Source organism: Alexandromys fortis, unplaced genomic scaffold, assembly GCF_014885135.2.
Source record: "Alexandromys fortis isolate MF-2015 unplaced genomic scaffold, M_Fortis_MF-2015_v1.1 scaffold_8_9099976_23576923, whole genome shotgun sequence".
NCBI lineage: Eukaryota > Metazoa > Chordata > Mammalia > Rodentia > Cricetidae > Alexandromys > Alexandromys fortis.
The window spans coordinates 10,850,663-10,872,954 of NW_026067899.1; the positions used below are offsets into that span (position 1 = coordinate 10,850,663).

The 22,292-nt window shown below is 45.6% G+C and overlaps 1 protein-coding gene across 1 annotated transcript in view; it reads left to right on the forward strand.

Annotated features, from left to right (window-relative positions):
* Positions 1 to 385: 385 nt before the first annotated feature.
* LOC126488921 (lymphocyte antigen 75-like) overlaps positions 386 to 22,292 on the forward strand; it is a 115,433-nt gene continuing 93,526 nt past the window's right edge. Inside the window, 6 exon segments of the mRNA XM_050122792.1 lie at positions 386 to 494; positions 7,024 to 7,395; positions 15,233 to 15,403; positions 17,510 to 17,674; positions 19,347 to 19,457; positions 20,686 to 20,826. Of these exon segments, the coding sequence (XP_049978749.1) occupies positions 401 to 494; positions 7,024 to 7,395; positions 15,233 to 15,403; positions 17,510 to 17,674; positions 19,347 to 19,457; positions 20,686 to 20,826 (1,054 nt within the window). The 5' untranslated portion in view covers positions 386 to 400.

Below are 22,292 nucleotides of genomic sequence, written 5' to 3' on the forward strand. Positions count from 1 at the left end.
CATGCCGGAGTGGGCAGGGTTGGGTGCGCATTTCCAGCCCTCCACGATACGAAGTTCTCTCTCCCTGCCTTGTCTATCTGCACCGAAGGGCAAGTCCTAGACGACCAGAGCCGCACTTCCCCAACTTTGCTGCAGAAGAGGGGGAGCCGGTACCCCATGCCCTGTGGTTTTCCTGAGCGCTCTTCCCGCCTTCTGGAGGTCCCAAGCCCTCACAGACGTCTGCCATGGGTGGGGGAATCCTGCACGCCCCCGCTCTCTCCAGGACCCGAGGCGCAGCTCTGATTGGTGGAGGGCGGCGAGGGCGGGGCCTGCACGCCCCAGAGGTTACCCCGGCGGCACCGTGAGCCCGGCGGGACTCACCTCAGGAGCCGGTGTGAGCAGCCGAGGCCTGGGACGGGAGATGGGGACTCGCTGGGCCACCCCGGGCCGTGCAGCGGGGCTGCTCGTGCTGTTGCTGCGATGCTTCGAGCTTGCGGAACCTTCCGAGCTCTCAGGTAACCGGGTGGCCTCGACGCTGCTGCTCTGAGCGTTTGCCTCCTCGGGATCAGGTCACAGTCGCCTTGCTCTCCGTCTCTGGAGTGGACAAACGGGAAGGTCTGGCGTAGGAGAGCGGTCGGCAGGGGCCATGTGGTGCGAAGGAACTCTCTGCATAGTCTTCTCAGAGTCTTCTCTGCCCCTTGTTCCTCGGCTGTCCCCTAAAATCATGCTTCCCCGAGGTTCCCCATATCCCCTTGCATCCCTTTCGCCCCTTGGTTATCTTGGGCCCTTCATGATCAGGTTGAACCTTCACCCACACCTCAAGGAATTCCCAGAGATCCTGACTTCATTGCGGGCACTGACCGCATTGAAAAGGAAGTCAGGTTCAACCATTGTCTTCAGAAGTCAGCCAAGAGACTTGGGATGCCCTTCCCTGACACCTGAAGCAGCGGCCCTTCTAGAAGATTCGGTTGTTATCTCCAAATATTCCCCACTCTGGCAGCTGACCCCAGATAGAAGTGCAGGTCACTTCCTGTCAGTGGGGAGAGGATGCCTTCTGTGAAGCTCAGGGTCGTGCCCCACCAGCCCACTTAGATCTTGCAGTTAGATTTTGCTTTTACTTTCTTTTTGCTTCAGCAAAAGGTGTGTCACTGACCTTGTTACTTGATTGTGCTGTGGATAGGCTGTAAACATTAACCCACTGCTTCTGCTCTCTTGAAGATAGTTAAGGTGGATTTGAGGGGTGTGGCTCTTGTTTCCTTTGGAGTAGAGCTTAGTTACTCTCTGATGTAGACTGCCCAGAGTTATGGGAAGTCTCCTGCAAGGGTGGGTGTCATCAACCTCTCTGCACCAAGAAAAGAACCTTTAATGAGTCCTGTCTTGCCTCACTCCTCTTGATTTTTCTTTGACCCTTTGCTCTGGAAATCGCCAAAGGAGATATTAATAGTAAAATGGTTTACTGATATGAGAGTTGAGTTCTGTCTGCTGCACAATCCAAGAAGAAAAATCGGCCTGCAGCAATTTCCAGCGAAAGAGTGCTGACCTGCTGCCCTCCAGCCACGCCCCCTTCTACTCTCTTACCTTCCATCCTGAGTCCTGTTTCATTCCCTCACAAATTTTTAGATTTCCTTAATTTTCCAATGGCCTGGTTGGGGTCTATGTGTTTGTTACCAGCTCAACACAAGCTACTGTGACCTAGGAAGAGGGGCCTTGATTGAGAAAGTCCCTCCATCAGACAGACTGTCCTGTAGGCAAGTTTTTAGAGCAGCTTCCTAGTCATGGTTAATGAGGGAGGGCCCAGCACACTGGGAGCGGGGCCATCCCTGAACAGGTGCTCCTGGATGGTAAAGCAGGCTGAGCAAGCCAGGGGAAGCAAGCCAGTAAGCAGCATTCCTCATGGCGGCTGTTCCGGTTCCTGCCCTGAGTTCCTGCGCTGAGTGTGATATGCAAGACTAAACTGAAATAAGCCCTCTCTTCCCCATGTTGCTTTTGGTTGTGGTGTTAATCATAACGATAGGAACCCTGACTAGCACACCACAGTCTCCATAGTCCCTCTTCTGTCTCACTGACCCAAAGCAAAGAATACTAGGCTTACGTCTGTTCCCCTGTACTGTGTCCCTTCTTCACTTCTCACAGCTGCCCTGCTGGTTTTCTCTCATTTCCAGGCCAGATTTGTGGATTTACATTGGGGTGAACATACAGAGTCGTATGTGATAGTGTGTGTACGTGCTCATACATGCACACCCACGCACCTGCCAGAAAGCCGGAGAAGGATGTCCCATCCCCTGTTCTATCACTCTCCACCTTATACTCTTGAGACCGGGTCTCTCAATGAACCTTAAGTTCACCATTTTGTCAAGCCTGGCCGCTCTCAAGCTCCTGGGATCTCTCTGCCTGTCTTCCCTTCAAGACTTTGGGGTTGCGGGGATTCCTCTTTTCTTTCTTTTTTTTTTTTTTTTCCTTACATTTAATAGAACGTGGGCACTGGGGATTCAAACTCAGGTCCTCATGCCTGACCAACAAGCATTCCTATCCATTGAGTCATGCATGTCTCCAGCCCAGAACTGGAGTTTGACCTTCCATCTGTTTTGTTTGTTTGTTTGGCAGAGGGTCAGATTCAGGATGCTAGCAATGGCATGCACTTGGTCACATGAATGCAGGAGGCTTGGGCAGCTGGTCCTGACTACTCAAATGCTGAAAGAGTATCTCTCTGTTCTTGGGGAGATGCCAAGTTTTTTTTTTTATTTATTTATTATTATTATTTTGCTTCCTTGGAGAGCTCACACCATGAAGTAATGTGATCCTTCAGGGATTTCTGAGCATCTCTCCAGCCACACTGTCCAATCAGGGTTATCGGCTTTCTGATACCAAGTGTACTGCCATGGACCCCATTGTCCCTCCAGGACTTGTTTTGAACTAGCAAACCCAGATGTGTGAGTCTCTCCTACATCTGTATGTTCTTTACACTCGACAGAGACCACAAAACACTTAGCAAAGAAAACTTCGACATTCCCTGGGAACGATCAGTGACACCGACTCTGGCCTCTCCTCTTCCCCATGCCTTTTTCCTTCCTGTGGGTCTGTGGTTATGATGGGTATTATAATGGGTAGTTCTAATGGGTATATGCTCACATCCAGCCTCCCTCCCAGGATGTGCAGAGCCCTTTTCTTTGTGCAGGGCCTAACAACAGGCCTCGTGACTAGACAACGAGAAAATGTTGAAAGCGGCAATTTTCTTTGCTAAAATAATAATGCTAAAAAAAAATATTGTCAGTTATGACAGTGCTCTTTGACTATTCCCTTAAACCTCACCAAAGTCTTTATATAAAATGAAGCATATAAAAAAGACACCAAAATGTAGTTAACCTTTCTTATCACCAACCTCTGCCCTTTAGATTTGTCCCAAACACAAATTTGAAGGGGAATGTGAAAACTCCATTGAAGATCAGTGCAGAGATGGAAAGTGGACAGTGTGTACTATAAAGCTATGGACAGAATCCCCTCTGGGGCTTGGGAAGACCTCAGTGCAAGGGCGCTCGCTAGCCTGCTTAAGGTTCTGGATTTGATGCATAGCACCAAAAAATAGTCATTAAAAATTGCAGGTACCTCCACAAGATGCATTACATTTCTCAGATAGTTTATATGACCTTATAAACCATTTTTTTTAAATAAGAAATTATTTTTAGTTTATAGGTTTTCTTTCCCATTCTTCAATCCACAATCCCACAATGCCACAAAACTGAGGCAGACTGAACGGCAATCGCTTAAGGATAAAAATTATATAGAAAACTATTATGAGAGACTAAATCTCTCCCCCCCAGCAAAGATATTGTTTATTAATACTTACACATACATTATATATGAAGGCTAATGATAAGTTTCCTAAAGCATTAATGATGAATCACTGTCCTTAGGAATCTTACTGATGTGTCAAACGTTGGTCTTGATTACACACTTGGTTCATGCGCAGGTTTAGTCTGACACACATAACTACACACATTCAATAGCACGACTTACTTAAGATCCTTGGCAGCTTCCCCTTTGCTCCTCTCTGCTCCTCCACACCCCACCTGTAGTCTGCTCCCTACCAAGTTGGTAAGCCCACAAGTGTCCTGGGAGTAGCTTAATTGTAGAAAATGAAAAGGGAAACTTACTTTCTCCCGGTACGTGTTGGTAAAGCGGGACTTGTGTAACTCCACCTGTTCACTATAAATGACACGAGAATGACTTCAAATGCCACTAACAGTATACCAGTGTGAGCTAGTAAAGTGGGCATCTGTGAGAAGAAGACACAAAGACCTTAGCAAAAGTTAGTGAGGCCTGGGGAGCTAAGGCGCTGGTACTTGGTGAAATCAGGGGATGCTAGCTCTACAATAGTTTACCTATATTCCACAGCTTTTGTCTGATACTCAGAGATATGAGGACTGTGGGAGTGGGAAGTGGCTTCCGCGAATCTCCCAGCGAACGGGTCGTAAAAGTAGGTCTTCAATCCGGGGAATCCGATACTTTGCTTCATTGCCCTTTTCACCACACTCGGACCTAAGCTGGTGGATTTTATTAGGAAATCTGTAAAGCGTAGAACTTCAAAAGAAAGCAAAGCTGCTGTTTGCCCAGGAAACTTGTTCGGGATCAAGAGTCTAGAGCTGAGTGTCCAGGAAAGAGCTCAGTGAGGGAGAGCCATGGGCAACAGACTTTTCTTACCTGCTGTAGCTTGTGACACTTTGGAACACAAAGTATTTAGAGCTGGGGGAGAGAGTAGTGTAGGGAAAGGATAAGTCAGGTATCTGAGGGGCAACTGAATATGTTGGAGAAGCACATAAGAGAAAGTCTTCCTTTTAGCTCACTATCTTCCCAACCTGTGACCATCAAAGAAAAAAATGACAGAGGGTGTCAAAGAAGAAAGAGTGGGGACAGATGCTGTTGCCCAAACCCACCTAACAGCAGCCCCGTGCAGTGTTTTATTTGTGTTTGTGTGTGTATACTTGCACACTACACACCAAAAGCACTATAAAGGGAGATTGTTGGTCCCTACGTTCCACCTTACATGAGACAGGTTTTCTTTGTTGTTCTGTTGTTTTGTGTTGGTAGGTTTGGCTTGGTTTTTGTCTGCTTGTTTGCCGTGTATGCCAGGCTAACTGACCCAAGAGCTGTCTGGGATCTCCTGTCTCTGCCTTCATTTCCTGTGGGAACACTAGAATTATGTATGCTCATGCTACAGGTCAGCTCTTAGGCGGGTTAGATGTCCTCATACTTGTGTGGCAAGTGCTTTTAACCAGGGAGCCAGCACCCCAGCCTGTGATCTTTTAAAAATTCAAATTTGAAGGCGGAAATAACCACCGCGGTAAGGCTTTTTTTGTTGTTATTTCTCATTGTTTGTCCTGCTGCTGCTGTTACTTAAAGTGAAACAAAGCAAAATTCCACCCGAAGTCCACATGATCAGATAGAATTCTGTAGCTGTGGCTTACGTGATGAAATTTCCCCTCTAGCCAACAGTGCTTTGCGTGATCATTTTTAAGTCTTCAACCCGTGACTTGAGGAACTTTTCAGGGTTGCTAAGCCGGGAAGCTGACCTCAGAATGAAAACACCTTTTGAGAACTGAAATTTTTTGTGCTGTACTCTGATTCGTTGGCAATGACTGTTTAAGCTTCTCTAAAATAGTCTGACTTTAGGTTCATCACCGTGACCATCTATGCCTTACTTTTTTCTCTTTGTAAAGGAACTGACCAAAGCGTTTCACTGTGATTTGTTGTTGTAATCACGTAAATCCTGGTCCTCAAACTCGGATGTCTGAGAAACACCGAATCACTTTGTTTTTAGAAAAATCAGTTAGATTTGGTTCTGAGTTCCCAATCTACTAAGGTGAGAGAAATTTTTTTTTTCTTTTTGGTTTTTTCGAGACAAGGATTCTCTGTAGCTTTGGTGCCTGTCCTGGAATTAGCTTTTATAGACCAGGTTGGCCTGGAACTCACAGAGATCCACTTGCCTCTGCTTCCCAAGTGCTGGGATTAAAGGCGTGAGACACCACCACCCAGCTGAGAGAACTTTTATCTCCATTTCTGCTGAGGTTTGCCCCAGGTCCTGCAGAGTGCCGAGAGATCAGTCCGAGAGGCCCCATCACTAGTCTTCCGCTTCCACTGGTTACTGCTCATTTATTTTCTCTTGTGCACACATGCCAGACGTTGGAGCTGGTGGCTCGGGTTGTCCCTGAAGCCCAGTGTCTGGTGCTTTACTTGGTGAATCCCCAGCCTCTGCCTCTCCTGGCCACAGCCTCAGAACCCAGATCCTCTATTCCCTTCCATTGCTCTACCCCAATTTTTCTACCCCTGCCTCCTCGGAAGTGTTCCCATCGCCACTGATGGACCTCAATGGACCGAGGCTTCCACGGAAGGCTCGGGAGAAGTGGTTTTCGAGTAGATTCCCCTTTGCATGACCACAGTAACTCGCCCTGAGCCAGAGGAACATAGATCCTGGTCTTCACAACTGGTGACAGGGAAGGAGCTGAAGTAAGAACAAATTCCAATAGCGTGGTCGCTGTACTGTGGACACTAAAGCTGCAAGACAGAGGTGTGGTCCCAGGTAGACACAGGATGCTTTTTCATTGGCAGCAGACCGCTTGTGAAGGAAAAGGGGACACTAAGGAGTTGCTGTATAGGCAAAACAGGGAACCTTTCGCGGGATAGCAACATCAAGTGCACAACCCACTCCCTGCTGATATGCGTCAGCTCTTTTCCACATCCCCACCTCCACAGTGTGAAGTGGGTGCAGCCTCACAAATGAGAAATCCGAAGTAGAAAAGCTAAACAATTTGCTCGGGTCTCATAGCATAACAGAGGCAAAGTATAAGGCCAAGCAGACTGGCTTGAGAGACCTTGCCCTTCGCACACACTGACCCTCACGCCTCGTAAAACGCACGCGTGTGTTTACCAGGCCCAAGGGTCAGGGCCATCCTGTGCTAACCACTCTCCTCCACAAACAAGCGGGATCAAGGTGCACTGGTCATGTGACTCAGAATCCTGAAATGTCTTCCTTTGGCTGTCCTGACCCAGGTAATGATCCGTTCACCATCATGGATGAAAACACCGGCAAGTGCATCCAGCCACTGTCCGACTGGATAGTGGCGCAGGACTGCAGCAACACTGGAAGCTTGTTATGGAAGTGGGTGTCCCAGCACCGCCTCTTTCACCTGGAATCCCAAAAGTGCCTGGGCCTAGATATTACCAAAACCACCGACAACCTGCGCATGTTCCGCTGTGACTCCAGTGCCATGCTGTGGTGGAAATGTGAGCACCATTCCCTGTACAATGCTGCCCAGTACAGGCTGGCCCTGAAAGACGGCTATGCCACAGCCAGCACCAATTCGTCCGCTGTCTGGAAGAAGGGAGGCTCCAGGGAGAGTCTTTGTAAACAGCCTTACCATGGTGAGTACAGGAGAGGCGTTTTGACCCTCTTGCTGGAATGATTGTCTAATTTGGCATTAAATATCACACCCAGCACAGCTCGGACCTGGGAGCCTTACTGGGTTCAGTGAGCTGAATGTAGTCTGATGGAGTGGTTCTCCTGAAGCGACCCAGAACCTCAGAGCGTTTATTAGGAATAGCGCAGCGGGAGGGGCTGCCTAGCCCTGGCAGGAGATCTCTGTGGGCTAACAGTCTCCAGCTTTAAACGCCCACGAAGAAGAACCTGCAGTTGCTAGTTTTAGCACATGCACCGGTCAATCATAGGTAATCACTTGTACTTGAACCACAGGAAAGCCTTGCCTTTCTCAGACTGATCGATGTGGAGAAGGCTTTGCCGACTTTCCGTGTTTCTGAGGCATAGGCCCTTGGCGTGGCTGTGCCCAGGTCAACAATACACTTTCACTCAGGCTTTACTTGGTTCCCATGACTGAGTTTAAATGATGTCACAGTGAGCAGGCACCGTGAGCTGCAGTCTTATGCACCTGTGAGGCTGCTGGGTACCCCATCAGTCCGTCCCCTTCGTAGATAGAGCTACAAAAGCTTAGGTGAGTTATCAGGAGGCACACAAAGCCCAGTACTTGAATTCCTATGCCTCGTTTACTTCCTATGATGCCATTCTCGATGCTAGGGAGAAAGAAATGTTATATATACTGGTAGGACATACTTAATATAAGCTAAAGGCACATAATCTAATAATATTGATCTAATCCTAAATTTAAAAAGAAATTAAGAAAGAGAAAGAAGTGTTTTTGATCCATGCCTGAGAAATTTAATATAATGGAAATATTTTGAAAGTCTCATGGGTTTCTATAATATTTTCATCTTTGGCATAGGTATCACATGTTGCTCTTTGTCTTTATGATTTGACATTTTAAGTGTGAACTTTTCTTAGGTCATTTCCAAAAACAACTATATGAACATGGCCTTGACATTTGCTCTAGATTGCAATGAGTCTTTGAGAATTTAATGCAACATGTTTTGACCATTTTTACTTCCACCTCCTTCTCCAGATACTTCCCAGGCCCATCCCCCACCTTAGCTTCCAAATTTATATCCCTCTTTTTTTTTTAAACAATAACTCACTGTTTTTGCTGCTCATGTAGTCCCAGCTGTGGGACCTTCCTCTGGAATACAGTCAACCTATCTGTAACACATCCTTCAAGAAAACTGACTCTCCCTGCCACAGACACCATCAGCTGTTCATAGCTTAGAGATGGGGGCTCAAGAACCCGTTCCTACCCATGCTGGAACGTCGACCGGCTTGACCTGGGCCACATCTTCTGCAGGCGACCACAGCAGCTGCACCTTTCTGAGTGCAGCAGGCCTGTCGTGTGCAGGGGACACTGTTGCACGCCCGTCCTCCCGGACCTCTGGCTCTGCTATCCTCTTTCCATCCCTCCTCTGGGCTGGTCCCTAGGCCGTGAGAAGAGCTGTGCTGTCGATGGTCCGCTTGCAGCTGAGCGCTCCACTTGCTCTCAGCACTGGGCCAGTTTGAGCTTTTGTGTTGGCCCCCACCACAACTGCACAAAGAGACTTGGCTGATGGGGTCTGAGAGCTGTGCTAAGCAACGGGTAGAGAGGTATAAGTTTAAATGGAGGTTTTATATTATGTCCATTTCACAGAATAATAGTAGATTCTCCCTTGGACTTGTAAACTCTCCAACCAGAGGTTCTTGACCAGGTTCTTCACATGCCAGGCCTTTGTTTCCTCCTATGGAGTGGGCCTTAAATCCAGTCAGGCATTGACTGGCCACCCCATTACGTGTGTACTACTGTCCTACCCATAGGCATTTTCTTGCCACACTGGTCATCACTGCAGCTCACAGCAGTCGTAGCTGGGTAAAACTGTTAGCCGACTCCCTCCCGCTCCTGTCAGACTAGAAAACATCTACCAGTACCATGGAAGCTACCCAGCAAGGTGAAAGCTTCCTGCTCTGTGCCAACTTGATTTCTCCACGTCCTGTGACCAACATGTGTGGTATCTTCAGCAATAGGGTCTGACCGTCAAGTTCTGTTGGGCAACTGAAAGCAGTGTCAGTAGCCTGATTGTTTAGGGATTTTGGGGACACCTCTGAACAACAAAAACACTTAACGCTGGGCCTTTAATTTGCAACCCGTGGCTTCTGTGTAGGGTAAAGTCAAGTAGATTCTTGCATATGAAAATATGTAGATATTCATTTATATGAAACTTCTACTTTAAAAGTAGGTTTTGTGTGGCTTTTCAAAGCTTCCTAAGTGTTAATTATTCTTCTCTAAATCCCTCTTCCACCCTAAACTCCCACTCCTCTCCCCACTTAATTCCCTCTCCCCTTTATTTCTCTTTTCACCTCCACATCACCTGTGTTCTACTCCCTTCCCCCCCCCCTTAAGATATCTTTATTCCCTTATCCTCAGTCTGTGGCCATAGTCAACATCAATGAGTTTGAAGGGAAGATAAAGGACCCCTCTTAAACTTGGCCATAAACTTAGGATGGCAACTTAAGTCCCCATTCTAACCATGATCTGCTCAGGATTTTCCACCTAGAGGATCTCTTCCTATTTCTTGTGAAGATCAAAATAAAAATAAAAATCCAGGCCTGTGTAGTTCTGCTCTTCATGAAGAAGTATTAGAGACTTGGAGTGGGTTTTCCTTTCCTTCAACTCCTAATCTTTGAATCACTAAATTGTTTCTCTTGGCCAGCTTCCTTTGGAACTTCAGGATTATTACCTGAGGGCCAGCTCAGTGCAGAAAATGCTCGCTGTGCAAGCATGAAGACCCAGAGTTTGTCTCCTCAGCACCCATGGAAGTCCTGGGTGGGTGTGGCAGCCTGCTTATAATCTCACTGCCCCCGAGGTAGAGGCGAGCAATCCCTGGCTAGCTAGTCTAGGCCAGTCAGCAAACTCTGGATTCAAGTGGATTGAAGAGTGATCAAGGAAGAAAACCAGTGTCAACACCTAGCCTCACACACATGCACACGAGTCTGTGCCCACACACATACCAACATAGAATCTCTAATGCGACAACCAAAAGAAAACACTGAACCCAAAAGAATGGCTCATTTTATTTGTTTGTTGGGGGATCAGGAAGGATTACCTCCCTGGCAGGACTTTGTATGTCCTCCTGCCCACGGGACTTTTGAGAGAACAGTTGGAATCTCAAACTCCCTCACACCCTTAAGGGTCTTCATTTCACTAAAACTTGTTTTGTTTTATTTCTTATTTTATGTGTTTATTTATACGTTAATAATATCCACATGACTGCTAACATGATCATCAGCACAAAAATAAGGAGGGGGCCCTTAAACCCTTCACAACAGTGCCCAGGAGAGGGACAGAGCCAGGCCAGCTTTGTTTCTTTACCTTTCCAAATGTAATATTTGAAATGTTGAAAACTTTTTAGACCTGGAACTCAGGTTAGCCACCTAATTTAGATTCACATCAGATTTTAGTTGCACAGAGGCCAAGGCCAAAGCTGCCACCCTTCCCAGAGCTACTGAGTTTCTGCAAGTTGGGAATCTACAAGTCCCTCTTGAATTGTCCTGCTGTCTTCTCCCGCCACTCAAATTTAACCAGATATTAAGTTCTAACTTAAATGCCAATTCTAACTTCTAAAATTTACCTGTGCCCCTTCCTATTTGAAAGTGAGGAACCTTTTCCAGGTCTCTCTAGCTTCCGATTAGGGTCCATGCCTAACCATGCTGTCTATCAAAATAGGAATAAGGAAAGAAGGGTATTCAAGTCTCAACCAAGTAAAGTCCAAGGTCACCCAGCTTGTTGTGGCCAAGCTGGGGATCAAAATTAGGATTTGTTTCTCCAAATAACAGTGTCCTATTTCTCCCTTAGCTTTTGTAGCCTAATTTTTTTTTATATTGACTATATTAACATTTATTTCCCATTATGTTTTGGGTTTCCACAAACTTCATCATATAAGTCATCTTTATACGAAAAATGATTTAACTGTAAAATTTTTATGAGTGAATTGCTTTTAACTAACTATGAAATAATAACAATTATATCATAAGATATCTTGACCCAACTGGCATGTTCACATCCCAGATGTTTGCCAACTCACAGGATGGACTGTGAACTCTGTGTGCTCGTGGTGACTCTTTGAAGCCTGCCAAACTCTTTAACTAGTTGCCTGATGGCTAAGGCAATTTGTTTTCCCTGATTCACAAATTTGTGTCAATGACACATTCAGCTGCAAGCCTGAAGACGCTGTCACCTCAGACCCACACACAACAGGAGAGGAGTCGTGTCAGGGGAAGCTGTCTTACAGAGAAAACCCATGGGATGCGAGTGGTCCATCAACAGCAAGGAGCAAGTGGGAATAAGATGCCTAATTAACAGAGAGCATCAGTTAGCTCCCTGTATCCAGCATGGCTGTTGTTTGCCTATTTGTTCACAAGGCACTGTGTGACCCGGAGAACTGTATAATGACAGTCATCTTTGAGCCAGGTGAAACTCGAAACCTGTAAAAGCCATCAATGGTGTCGAGTTGTTGTTGCGTGTTGGTGAGCAGTCAAAGAGGCTGTCCTTGTCCAGCGCTTCGCGAAGAGCCACCAAGTGTGTCCTTTTCCTCAAAAGTGGGAATTTCACCAACGACTCTGATCTCACAGGTTTGTGGTGAGGACCAAGTACTGAAATGTGTACTCGGAAAACACTTTGTGCAGGGAAATGAAAAGCCTTAGGGAAACCTGACACTCCCAGCAGCGGCAGCATTGCATCAGGTTCCAGGATTGTCCTCTCAGAATCATAATAGGGAAGGAAGACTGATCATTTGCCTTGGGGAATTTTTTTCTTTTTCTTTTTTGGTTTGGGTTTTTCAAAATGGGATTTCCCTATGTAGCTCTGTCTATTCTGGAACTTGCTCTGTAGACCAAGCTGACCTGGAACTCAGATAGCCCCCTGCCTCTGCCTCCTGAGTGCTGGGATTAAAGGAATGCATGCCTCCCGGGAAATTTTTCGTGTGGTCAAATCTGAAACATAGGTGATGAGCATGCTTCCTATAAAACAAAGGGCCACCACACTCTCCAGCAGAATTGTTCTGTGGAAAGCCATTTATGGGGCATAGGAAAACAAAATCAATGACCCGCAAAAGATTTACTTTTCTTCAGAAAGCATCTAGATGGTTCTCACTTCTTCTTTTCGTGTGGATGTGTATGCTTATTTTTTAAAAAAAAAACAATCTTTTTTTTTATACAACAATCCCAGCTCCCTCTCCCTTTCCTCCACCTGCTCCTTCCACCTTCCCCCCACCACAACCCCCATCCACTCCTCAGAGAAGGTGAGGCCTCCCATAGGGAGTAAACAGTCTGTCATATCACTTGAGGCTCCCCGCCACCCCGTATCCCGTACCTCGGCTGAGCAAGGTATTCCTCCATAGGCAATGGGCTCCAAAAACAGTTCATGCGCTAGGGATAAATACTGGTTCTACTGCCAGTGACCTCATAGACTGCCCAAGCCATGTAACTGTCATCCACATTCAGAGGGCCTAGTTTAGCCCCATGCAGGTTCCCCAGCTGTCAGTCCGGAGTCAGTGAGCTCCCACTAGCTCAGGTCAGCTGTTTCTGTGAGTTTTCCCCATCTTGGTCTTGACCCCTTTGCTCATATTATGGCTCTTCTTTCTCTACAACTGGACTCTAGGAGCTCGCCCCAGTGCTTAGCTCTGGATCTCTGCATCTGCTTCTGTCAGTTACTGGGTAAAGGTTCTATGATGACAATTAAGGTAGTCATCAATCTGATTACAGGGGAAGGGCAGTTCAGGCACCCATTCCACTATTGCTTAGAGTCTTAGCTGGGGTCAACCTTGTGGATTCCTGGGAATTTTCTTAGTGCCAGGTTTTTTGCTAACTCCATAATGGCTCTCTCAATCATAACTCATCCCTTGCTCTCCCTCTCTGTCTTTTCCCCAACTTGACCTTCCTGATCCCTCATGTTCTCCTCCCTCCTCCCTATCTGCCCTCCCCTCCTCCTCCCCTCCCACCTTCCATTCCCCTACACAGGCACACTTCTTATTCAGATGATCTTGTTTATTTCCCCTTCCCAGGGGGCTCCATGTATGTCTCTCTTAGGGTTCTCCTCATTTCCTGGTTTCTCTGGGGTTGTGAACTGTAGGCTGGTTGTTCTTTGTTTTATGTCTAATATCCACGTATGAATGAGTACATATCATGTTTGTCTTTCTGGTTCTGAGTTACCTCACTCAGGATGGTTTTTTCAAGTTCCATCCATTTGCCTGCAAATTTCATGATGCCATTGTTTTTTACTGCCAAGTAAAAAATACTTCTTTGTGTAAATGTACATTTTCTTTATCCATTCTTCGGTTGAGGGGCATCTAGGTTGTTTCCAGGTTCTAGCTATTATGAATAATGCTGCTACAAACACAGTTGAGCAAATGTCCTTGTGATTTGAGTGTGCATCCTTTGGGTATATGCCCAAGAGTGGTATTGCCGGGTCTTGAGGTAGATTGATTCCCAATTTTCTGAGAAACTGCCATACTGATTTCCAAAGTGGTTGTACAAGTTTGCATTCCCACCAGCAGTGGCTGAGTGTTCCCCTTACTCCACATCCTCTCCAGCATAAGCTTTCATTAGTGTTTTTGATCTTAGCCATTCTGACAGGTGTAAGATGGTATCTCACAGTTGTTTTGATTTGCATTTTCCTGATGGCTAAGGATACTGAGTAATTCAAGAGCCTTTTGGCCATTTGGGATCCCTCTGTTGGGAGTTCTCTGTTTAGAGCTGTACCCCATTTTTGGTTCTCACTTCTTTTGTACTGGAGCCTGATACCTTCCAAACCTCAGTCTCTGCTTCAGGCATGTGAGCACTGGCGAATGATAAAGGATGTAGGTGGGATCAAATGCTATCTTATGCATTCCTTAAACCAATCCATGAGACTTTCCGAGGGACCCTAAAAGCCTGCTGAAGGTTAATGAGACTTGATGACTATACTCTCCCTAATGGCCATTCTTTCAATGGATAATAACCAGAGTTTTTGGAGAAATTGAAGCTAAAGAGAAACAGATGACAGATTCATGATTAGCTGCTCTGTAGGACATAGTTTCAAGATAACTATTATTGGCAGAGTATTGAGCACTTCCTCTGGGGTCCCAGGCATATCTAAATTGTGATCATTTTCCAGTGCCTTTCTGGGGACCAGAGAAAATTGTTAAGTGGAAAGCTAGATCTGCCACCTCACCAGTCACCAGCTTCTCCCATCACTGCCTAAAGTCCAGTTCTTTGTTCTTAACCTGAATTACCATGTCCTGACTCTCTTCAAAGATCTACTCAGGAATCTAGCAACTCTCTTCCTTCACTTCCTCAAAAGCCACAACCTTTTGGGCAGTGATGTCCTTTGTCCATCTGTCTAATTGCATAAATGGTTCCAGGTATTTTTTTTGACCCCACATTCACTAAAGAAATGGAGGAGAGTTGAATTTCCATCAAAATAGCCATTTTGAAGAAGTAGCTGTCTCTGCCACCCATGCTGGACTCAGTCTCTTCTGACTTGATCAAGCCAAGGTCTTTCAGTGCTTACATCACAGAAAAGGGATCTTACTCTATCACCAAATACACAGTGGACAACCCTTCAGGTAAACACTGCAAGTCTCAATGCAGAAACTAAGCTTGTCTCTAGGCACAAAGGAGACCCCAGCTTTCAAAGTATAGTCAGAATCTGTGCTGTTTCCACGGCCGATAGCCTGCTCAATACTGTCGGCTCATACGTGAAACCAACACTCTCTTTTACAAGTTTGAGAAAACAGCTATCCTAAGATGGTTACTCAGCTTCTAACTCTCCTCTGCTTCCTCCCCATCCCGCAGAGATATATACCAGAGATGGGAACTCCCACGGGAGACCTTGTGAGTTTCCATTCTTGGTTGGTGAGACGTGGCACCATGACTGCATTCTTGATGGAGACCATAATGGGCCCTGGTGTGCCACTACCCTAAATTATGAGTATGATCAAAAGTGGGGCATCTGCTTAAAAGCAGGTATGTATGGGCTGGTGAACCCCAATAGCAAAGAGAGAGAACCCTTTGTAGGAGGCAAAGGGGGAGAGGAGTTGTTGAAGATGACCTGAAAGTGTCTGCAACAGATGCTATCCTAAATGAGGAATCCGCCTTTGCAGGAAGGGGAAGAAGTCATGTGCAGCTTGGAACTGGCCTTCAGACGTGGGTCAAGAAGAGAAGCAGGACACTTTGGGTCGTGGAAAACGAGGAGGGGGAAAATCGCAAAAGCTCATATACATCAGGGGAGAGCGGAAAGGGCATGAGCAGATGGGAAACTGCAGCATCCAAAGATGAGTGGGAGAAGAAAGTGGAATATAGGAGACTGTAGCTTGACTAAAAGGATGTCACCTTGGTGATCTCACAAATGGGCTGAAAAACCATATTTAGGATGGTGACTACGTGAAGTGTATTGACGGCCTGAAGCCAAGACTGGGAGAGAAGGAGACGCCTATCTTGGACCCTCTCCAACTTAGTGAGATTGTTTGCTCTGCCATGCCCATGTGTTGATCCGAATATCTAGTTGCTTCTTATGAAAAGCAGAGTATCCGGGATATACTAAAACATTCACTCCTCTTTAGAGAGATGGTCAGAGCAAAGGAGTGTTTGTATATATAACAGAGACAGTGTCTTAGCAAACAGGTGAGAGTTACAAAAGACCACACTAGCTGGCGTGTGATAGACGGTTAGGAAGTATTAAATGCCAAGTGTGGTAGCTAACATTTTTCATCTCAGCGCTTGTGAGACTGAGACCGGAGAATGGAGAGCTTCAGGTCAGCCCGAGCTATAGTAGTATGAGAACACTATCTCAAAAAAATTTATGGCAATTTGTTGGAAAGAAGTTGAGGTGTTCTGATTATACTTCCGCCACAGACACCTGTCGGTCTTTGTCCCCACCTACACATTCAGCAGCGGATATCTGAGCGCCTTTCCAGTGTAAAGGTCCATGAATCCATCTAATGTGTAACTGGGGGTAGGGAAGTCCCTTGGAAACCCCTGGGTGGAGCTTAAGTCGTGTGATCTGGCCTGGATTGGCTAGTATATTTTTGAACCCATTATCTCAAGGTCTATATTACTCAGGGTGCAGTTTGCAGGTTCTTTATTTGAAACACACATTTCTATACCTATAAAGAATATATCGTGGGTCTGGAGGGGTAGCTAAGTGAGTAACAGTGCTTGCTATGTAAACATGAGACCTTGAATTCAAACCTCTGGCACTCAAGTTTAAAAACAGAAAGCCAGGCATGGCAGAGGATGCCTGCCGGTAACCCCAGTGCCATGGAGGGTGAAGACAAGAAGATTGTGGGGCTTGCCGGCTGCCAGCCTAGCTTCAGGTTAAGTGATAGATACTGTCTCAAGGGAAGATGGAGACTGACAGAAAGAGACCCCTGGGCCTCCCTCCTGCCTCTGCTTGAACATACACCACTAGCACAGGCACCTGCAGGTGCAAGCATGTACACGTGTACCACATACACACAGAGATACACACTATGGATGCTCGATATTGTGTTTTTATTTATATATAATATATGTTTCTATGCCTGTATATACATCTGTTATGTGAGTTCTATAATATCAATTCTATTCATGTATTCAATCTTCTATTTAAATATTAAGAAGAAATTTGGACTAAATTTCCAAAATAGAGGAGTCTCTATGGTCAGTATATTTAAGCAGCATGTCTGCACCCACACGGGCTTCCAGTTCTTTCTCTGCAGGCTGTAGGCAAGCCTGTAGATATCTTTGCCAAGCTCTGGTAAGCATGTTTTTCTGTTGGCTCAGCGTTCCACACCTGTATCTATTAGAGTCCCGTCTTCAGGCAAAGGTGACACAGGAACACTAGTGAAAATCTGGCGTTGTAGTTAACAGGGGGTTTAAGGAAGGTGGAAGAGCCCACCGTCTGGAGTCATTCGGTGTGCTCTGACTACCATTTCAGAGCAAAAACACGGCCCATGCAATGACGGCCTCCGTTTTGGCACAGCCTAGGAAAATGCAAACCGAATTGCAGTCTAGTAAGCACTGCAAGGAACAGAAAGCACTGTGCCCTTGCACAGTGATCTGACGATCACTAATTTATCTTTTCATCAACAGAAAATGGCTGCGAGGGTAACTGGGAAAAGAACGAGCAGACTGGAAGTTGTTACCAGTTTAATAATCAGGAGGTTCTTTCTTGGAAAGAAGCTTACGTCTCCTGTCAGAACCAAGGAGCTGACTTGCTGAGCATCCACAGTGCTGCTGAACTGGCGTATATTACGGGTAGGCTTAACCTGCACGTGGTAGGGCCGATGGCTGGGACTGCAAAGGTGTTTGTCTTCTTCCTCTCCATTTCTTATCCAGGCGTGCTCTTTTGACGATATCTTTTCTGGCCTCTCTTAAAACTTAGACCTTAGCACTGAAATCTGCACACACACACACAAAACCCAAGATTGAATGTAAACATAATAATTCCATGTGTTAACTGTGTTTTCAGATAGAAACTAGAGAGAAACTGATGTTTAGAAACTAAGTTCCCACCCCACGCTTATATCTGTATCCAGACTGTGGTCCCTCCAACTTCTCCAAAGCTCTTCCTTCTCCCCAGAATTTTTATGCCTTACCAGCCATTGTCTCGCATTTTCATGGTTATCACCACACCGACTCCCCAACTGCCTGCACCCCATGTGAACATTCAGCATTGAAGGTTTAGCTCCTGGGGCCTGGGAGTCTGCCTCCTTTCTTAACCCAGGGCCTTCGCAAATCCTGAAAAGTCCTGCTTTATGCATTTGGTTTCTACGGTATTCAGTGAGGGGAAGATTGTATAGAGCCAAAATAGCTCTTAAGAAGTCCTCCTAGTCTGGATGTGTTTTCTCTCAGTGTAAACCCTGTAGTCTATAATACATACACATAGACACCTGTTAGGGACATGATGTAACAATATACGTATTCCCCTGGGGGTAATTAGGAAACAGTATTAAGTCATTTACAGCTGAAGAATACTCCAACAAATTTACAAAATTAATGTCTGTCAGCATCCCCTTTGTCGTTTATAGACCATTTTTCATCAATTGCTCTGTCTCTTCTATCGGGGCTTCAATTAATTTTTCAAATTCTTCCCCTGTGGTTTTGGTAAAGTCTTTCTTTTCAGGTTTATGACCTCGTACATGATGGTAAGAATCCTTACAATCATTGTTCTATTCTTTCTGGGTTTTCTCCTGTCTGTGTGGACTCGCACAGGCATGGGCACCTCCATATATTGTGTGTACATCAGCTAGCATATGGGCAACTAGACTCACTGCGGAAATTATTTACACTTCCCTGTCCTCGTCCCTTCTTTTGCTGATGGTCTTGATTATGAAATAATAAAATTGGATGATGGATCTCCCTGGCAACAAGCATGCGTGCGTGTGTATGTGTGTGTGCATGTTTGTGTGTGTAGGTTCCAGAGGACCAGAGGGTTGAATATATAGTGAAACTGCTTCTCTGAGACATTTACTAATTCCTCAGAGGAGGGAGAACTGGGCAAGCTATTTGGAAAGCAGAATTGAACAAATTTATTAGACTTTGGTCTTCTCAAAAAAACAATGTTTTGTTGTCTCTTAACAAGGCCTGCCTCTGTTGCCTAGACATCCCATTGTGAGATTCCTGCTTCAGTCAAGACTGTCAATAGAAACATAGTCTGATTTATATAATCTCAATTAAAAATTATATAATTCCATGTGTCTCTGCATCTAAATGTGTTTCTTGGCTCTTTTTCTTCTGTTTGTTTGCTTTGTCTTATTCTGGTGTATTTTAATTTTATCATTATTATTATATTATATGGCTGTGTATGTGGATTTGGGTGGGTGTGGAAATGGGGAGGACCTGGGAGGTGTTAGGGGAGGGGAAATCATAATCAGAATTATTATATAAAGACCTATTTTTAATTTTAAAAATTACACAATTCCTGCAGGAAAGGAAGACATTGCTAGAATTGTTTGGATCGGACTGAATCAGCTCTATTCTGCTAGAGGCTGGGAATGGTCAGACTTCAAGCCATTAAAATTTCTTAACTGGGATCCAGGTAAATGCTCTCCCTCAACAATGTATACAGAGTAAAAGCTTCAAAAACGGAGAACTTTTTACTCATCTGGAGCCTTTAGAAGTTCATGTACAATCAGACCTCATAGTTGCTGTCTCAGAAGTTTTTCTAAGACATTCCTAACTGTGCTGTTACTTTAGCCAAGTTGAACCACATTATGGGCAAAGGAGCTTTTCCTTCGGGGCTCTAGAGCAAGTAACCCTGGGGTTTGAAGAACAGAATGACCCAGACAGTGGTGCCGCAGGTCTTTAATCCCAGCACAGGAGGCAGGGACAGGCAGGTCTCTGTGACTTTGAGGCCAGCCTGGTCTACAGGTCCAATTCTAGTACAGCTAGGGCTACACAGAGAAACTCTGTCTCAAAAAGAAAAAGAATGAACTCCACAACATGGCCAGGAGCCATTCTATAGCCCATAGGGTCTCGACTGCCAGTGTTGGGCTTAGTCTGCAGCTTGACTTTAAAGCAGGAATATCCCTTCCTTTTCACATTCTTAGGCTTTCCCCACTATGGCGCCTAAACACTATGAACACAGCAGCTGAACCTTAGTACACAGATACCTACCTCAATGGAAACACCATTCCGCTTAGTCAGTAGCTCTTTTGCAAAAGAAAGGACCAGGAACGTTTGAAAGCTGAAGTCTGATGATGGCCAAACCTAAATAGCATTCATAAAAGTGTCCTACCTACATGGAGGAGAAATGGATTCAGTACTATCAAAAGGCCATGAGGTTTTCATTAACTAAATCTTTTTATTAGTCAACAAAGTAATACTCTTTCATGCCCAAAACAGACTATTCTAGGCTCTGGCACTGAGCTCCAGTCCCAGTCCTTAACGCAGTATTTAACGCCTTAAAGGGCAGACTCACATGTTGGTATTTCATCTGGTTGTAAACATTCACAGAGAGTAACTTTAGTATAGACTCAGGGGTTCTGGCCACAGGGTGTGTCGTGGAAGGAGCTCTAAGGCAGAGGCAGATGTGTTTCTCTGCTGTGAGCCAGCTATCATGATCAGAGCGCTTCCCCTCCATCCAGTGTTCTAGACCGGGCATAAATGAGCATGTTGTTGTTCATCACGGCCTGTCGCTTTTCAATTTAATCGAACTTTTGAACCACACTGTGAGTTTCCATAAAGACATAAAATTATGAGTATTATTTTAGGCACCAGTCGGACCCTAACTTCTTTCCACCTCCTTGAAAATCTTTCTCCCTAAGGCACGCCCGTTGCTCCTCTGATTGGCGGGTCAAGCTGAGCTAGAATGGACACCGAGTCGGGGCTGTGGCGAAGTGTTTCCTGAGAAACCCAGCAGCCCTACGTCTGCAAGAAGCCATTGAACAAGACGGTGTCGCTCCCAGGTGCCTTCCTTGCTTTCTCATCCGTCCAAATAAGTCTGTGAAGTCCAGTAAACACATGCCAGACACCCATTTTGACCTTTCCTTCACCGGATACCGCCAATGTTTTCCCCATCCCCAGAACCCACGCTGGGGCTTGGGGTGCAGTCCTGGAGGATCCCGAGGCTTGACTGCCCAGCCATTCTAGCGTAATAGATGAGCTTCGGGTTAATGAAAGACTATCTCAAAGAACAGAACAAAATGATATGCCTATCATTTTAATTTTGTGAAACTATGTGTTTGTGCAGACAAAAACTAGAATATGGCAGTGATTGTTTGAGTGCATTTACATGTGGCTTCTCTCTCTGTCCCTTTGCCATAACTGAACTGTCTCATAGTAATAATGAATGCCATTTAGAGCCTAAGTTATTGCATTATCAGCTTGCAAGTATGAGAGTAATTGAACCTAAATTTTATCAGTTTGCTTTAAAAAAAACTACAATGTTTTGTATTATTTATTTTTGATGTTTGTTTTTACATCCCAACCACAGTTCCCCCTCTCCTGCTAGACACCCCTCCCATCAACCCCTCCTCTCTTCTCTTCAGAAAAGGGAAGGCCTCCCATGTATACCAATCAGCCAATGGCATATCTAGTTTCAGTGAGACTAGGCACCTGGTAGGAGAAATGGCTCCCAAAAGCAGTCTACATAGTCAGAGACAGCCCCAGCACCCACTGTTAGGAGTCCCACAAGAAGATGAAGCTATACAACTGTAACATATATGCAGAGGGCCTAGGTCTGTCACATGGAGGCTCGTGACTGTTGGTTCAGTCTCTGTGAGCCCAGGTTAGTTGATTCTGTGGGTTTTCTTGTGGCGGCCTTGGCCCCTCTGGGTGCTACAATCCTTCCTCCCCCTCTTCCACAGGGTTTCCCCAGCTCCGCCTAATGTTTGCCTGTGGGTCTCTGCATCTGTTTCCATCAGTGTTTGGAATGCTCCACATTTTTAAGATTACTGAGTTTACATGTAAAAGAAAAAGAAAGAAAGGAAGGAAGGAAGGAAGGAAGGAAGGAAGGAAGGAAGGAAGGAAGGAAGGAAGGAAGGAGAAAGTTCCAGAGAGGATCTGGATAAGTTGAATAGTTTCTAGTTTTGCTAACCAGAGTAGTAGCCCTATACCTCTGAAAGATTAGACTTCTCTGGGGGATTTCGTCACGGTCAAGCCGAGACTCACTGCTCTTTCAGAGCAGATGAAGGTGTCTGAAGAGGCCATTTGTCCTTCCCTCCCCTCCTGTGCCATCTGAAAGCACACAAGAAATACCACATCCTGTTCCTTACCTCTCTGCTTGCCCTGTATTCAACAGTTAGTGTTAGCATGCAGTCAGTTGTTAAGCTGGTCACACAAGAAAAGAAGGCTTGACGTGTGTGTGTGGGGGTGGGGTGACCTTCTAAATCTCAGAGCTGGGAAATGTCTGGCTCACTCCACACCTGTCCTC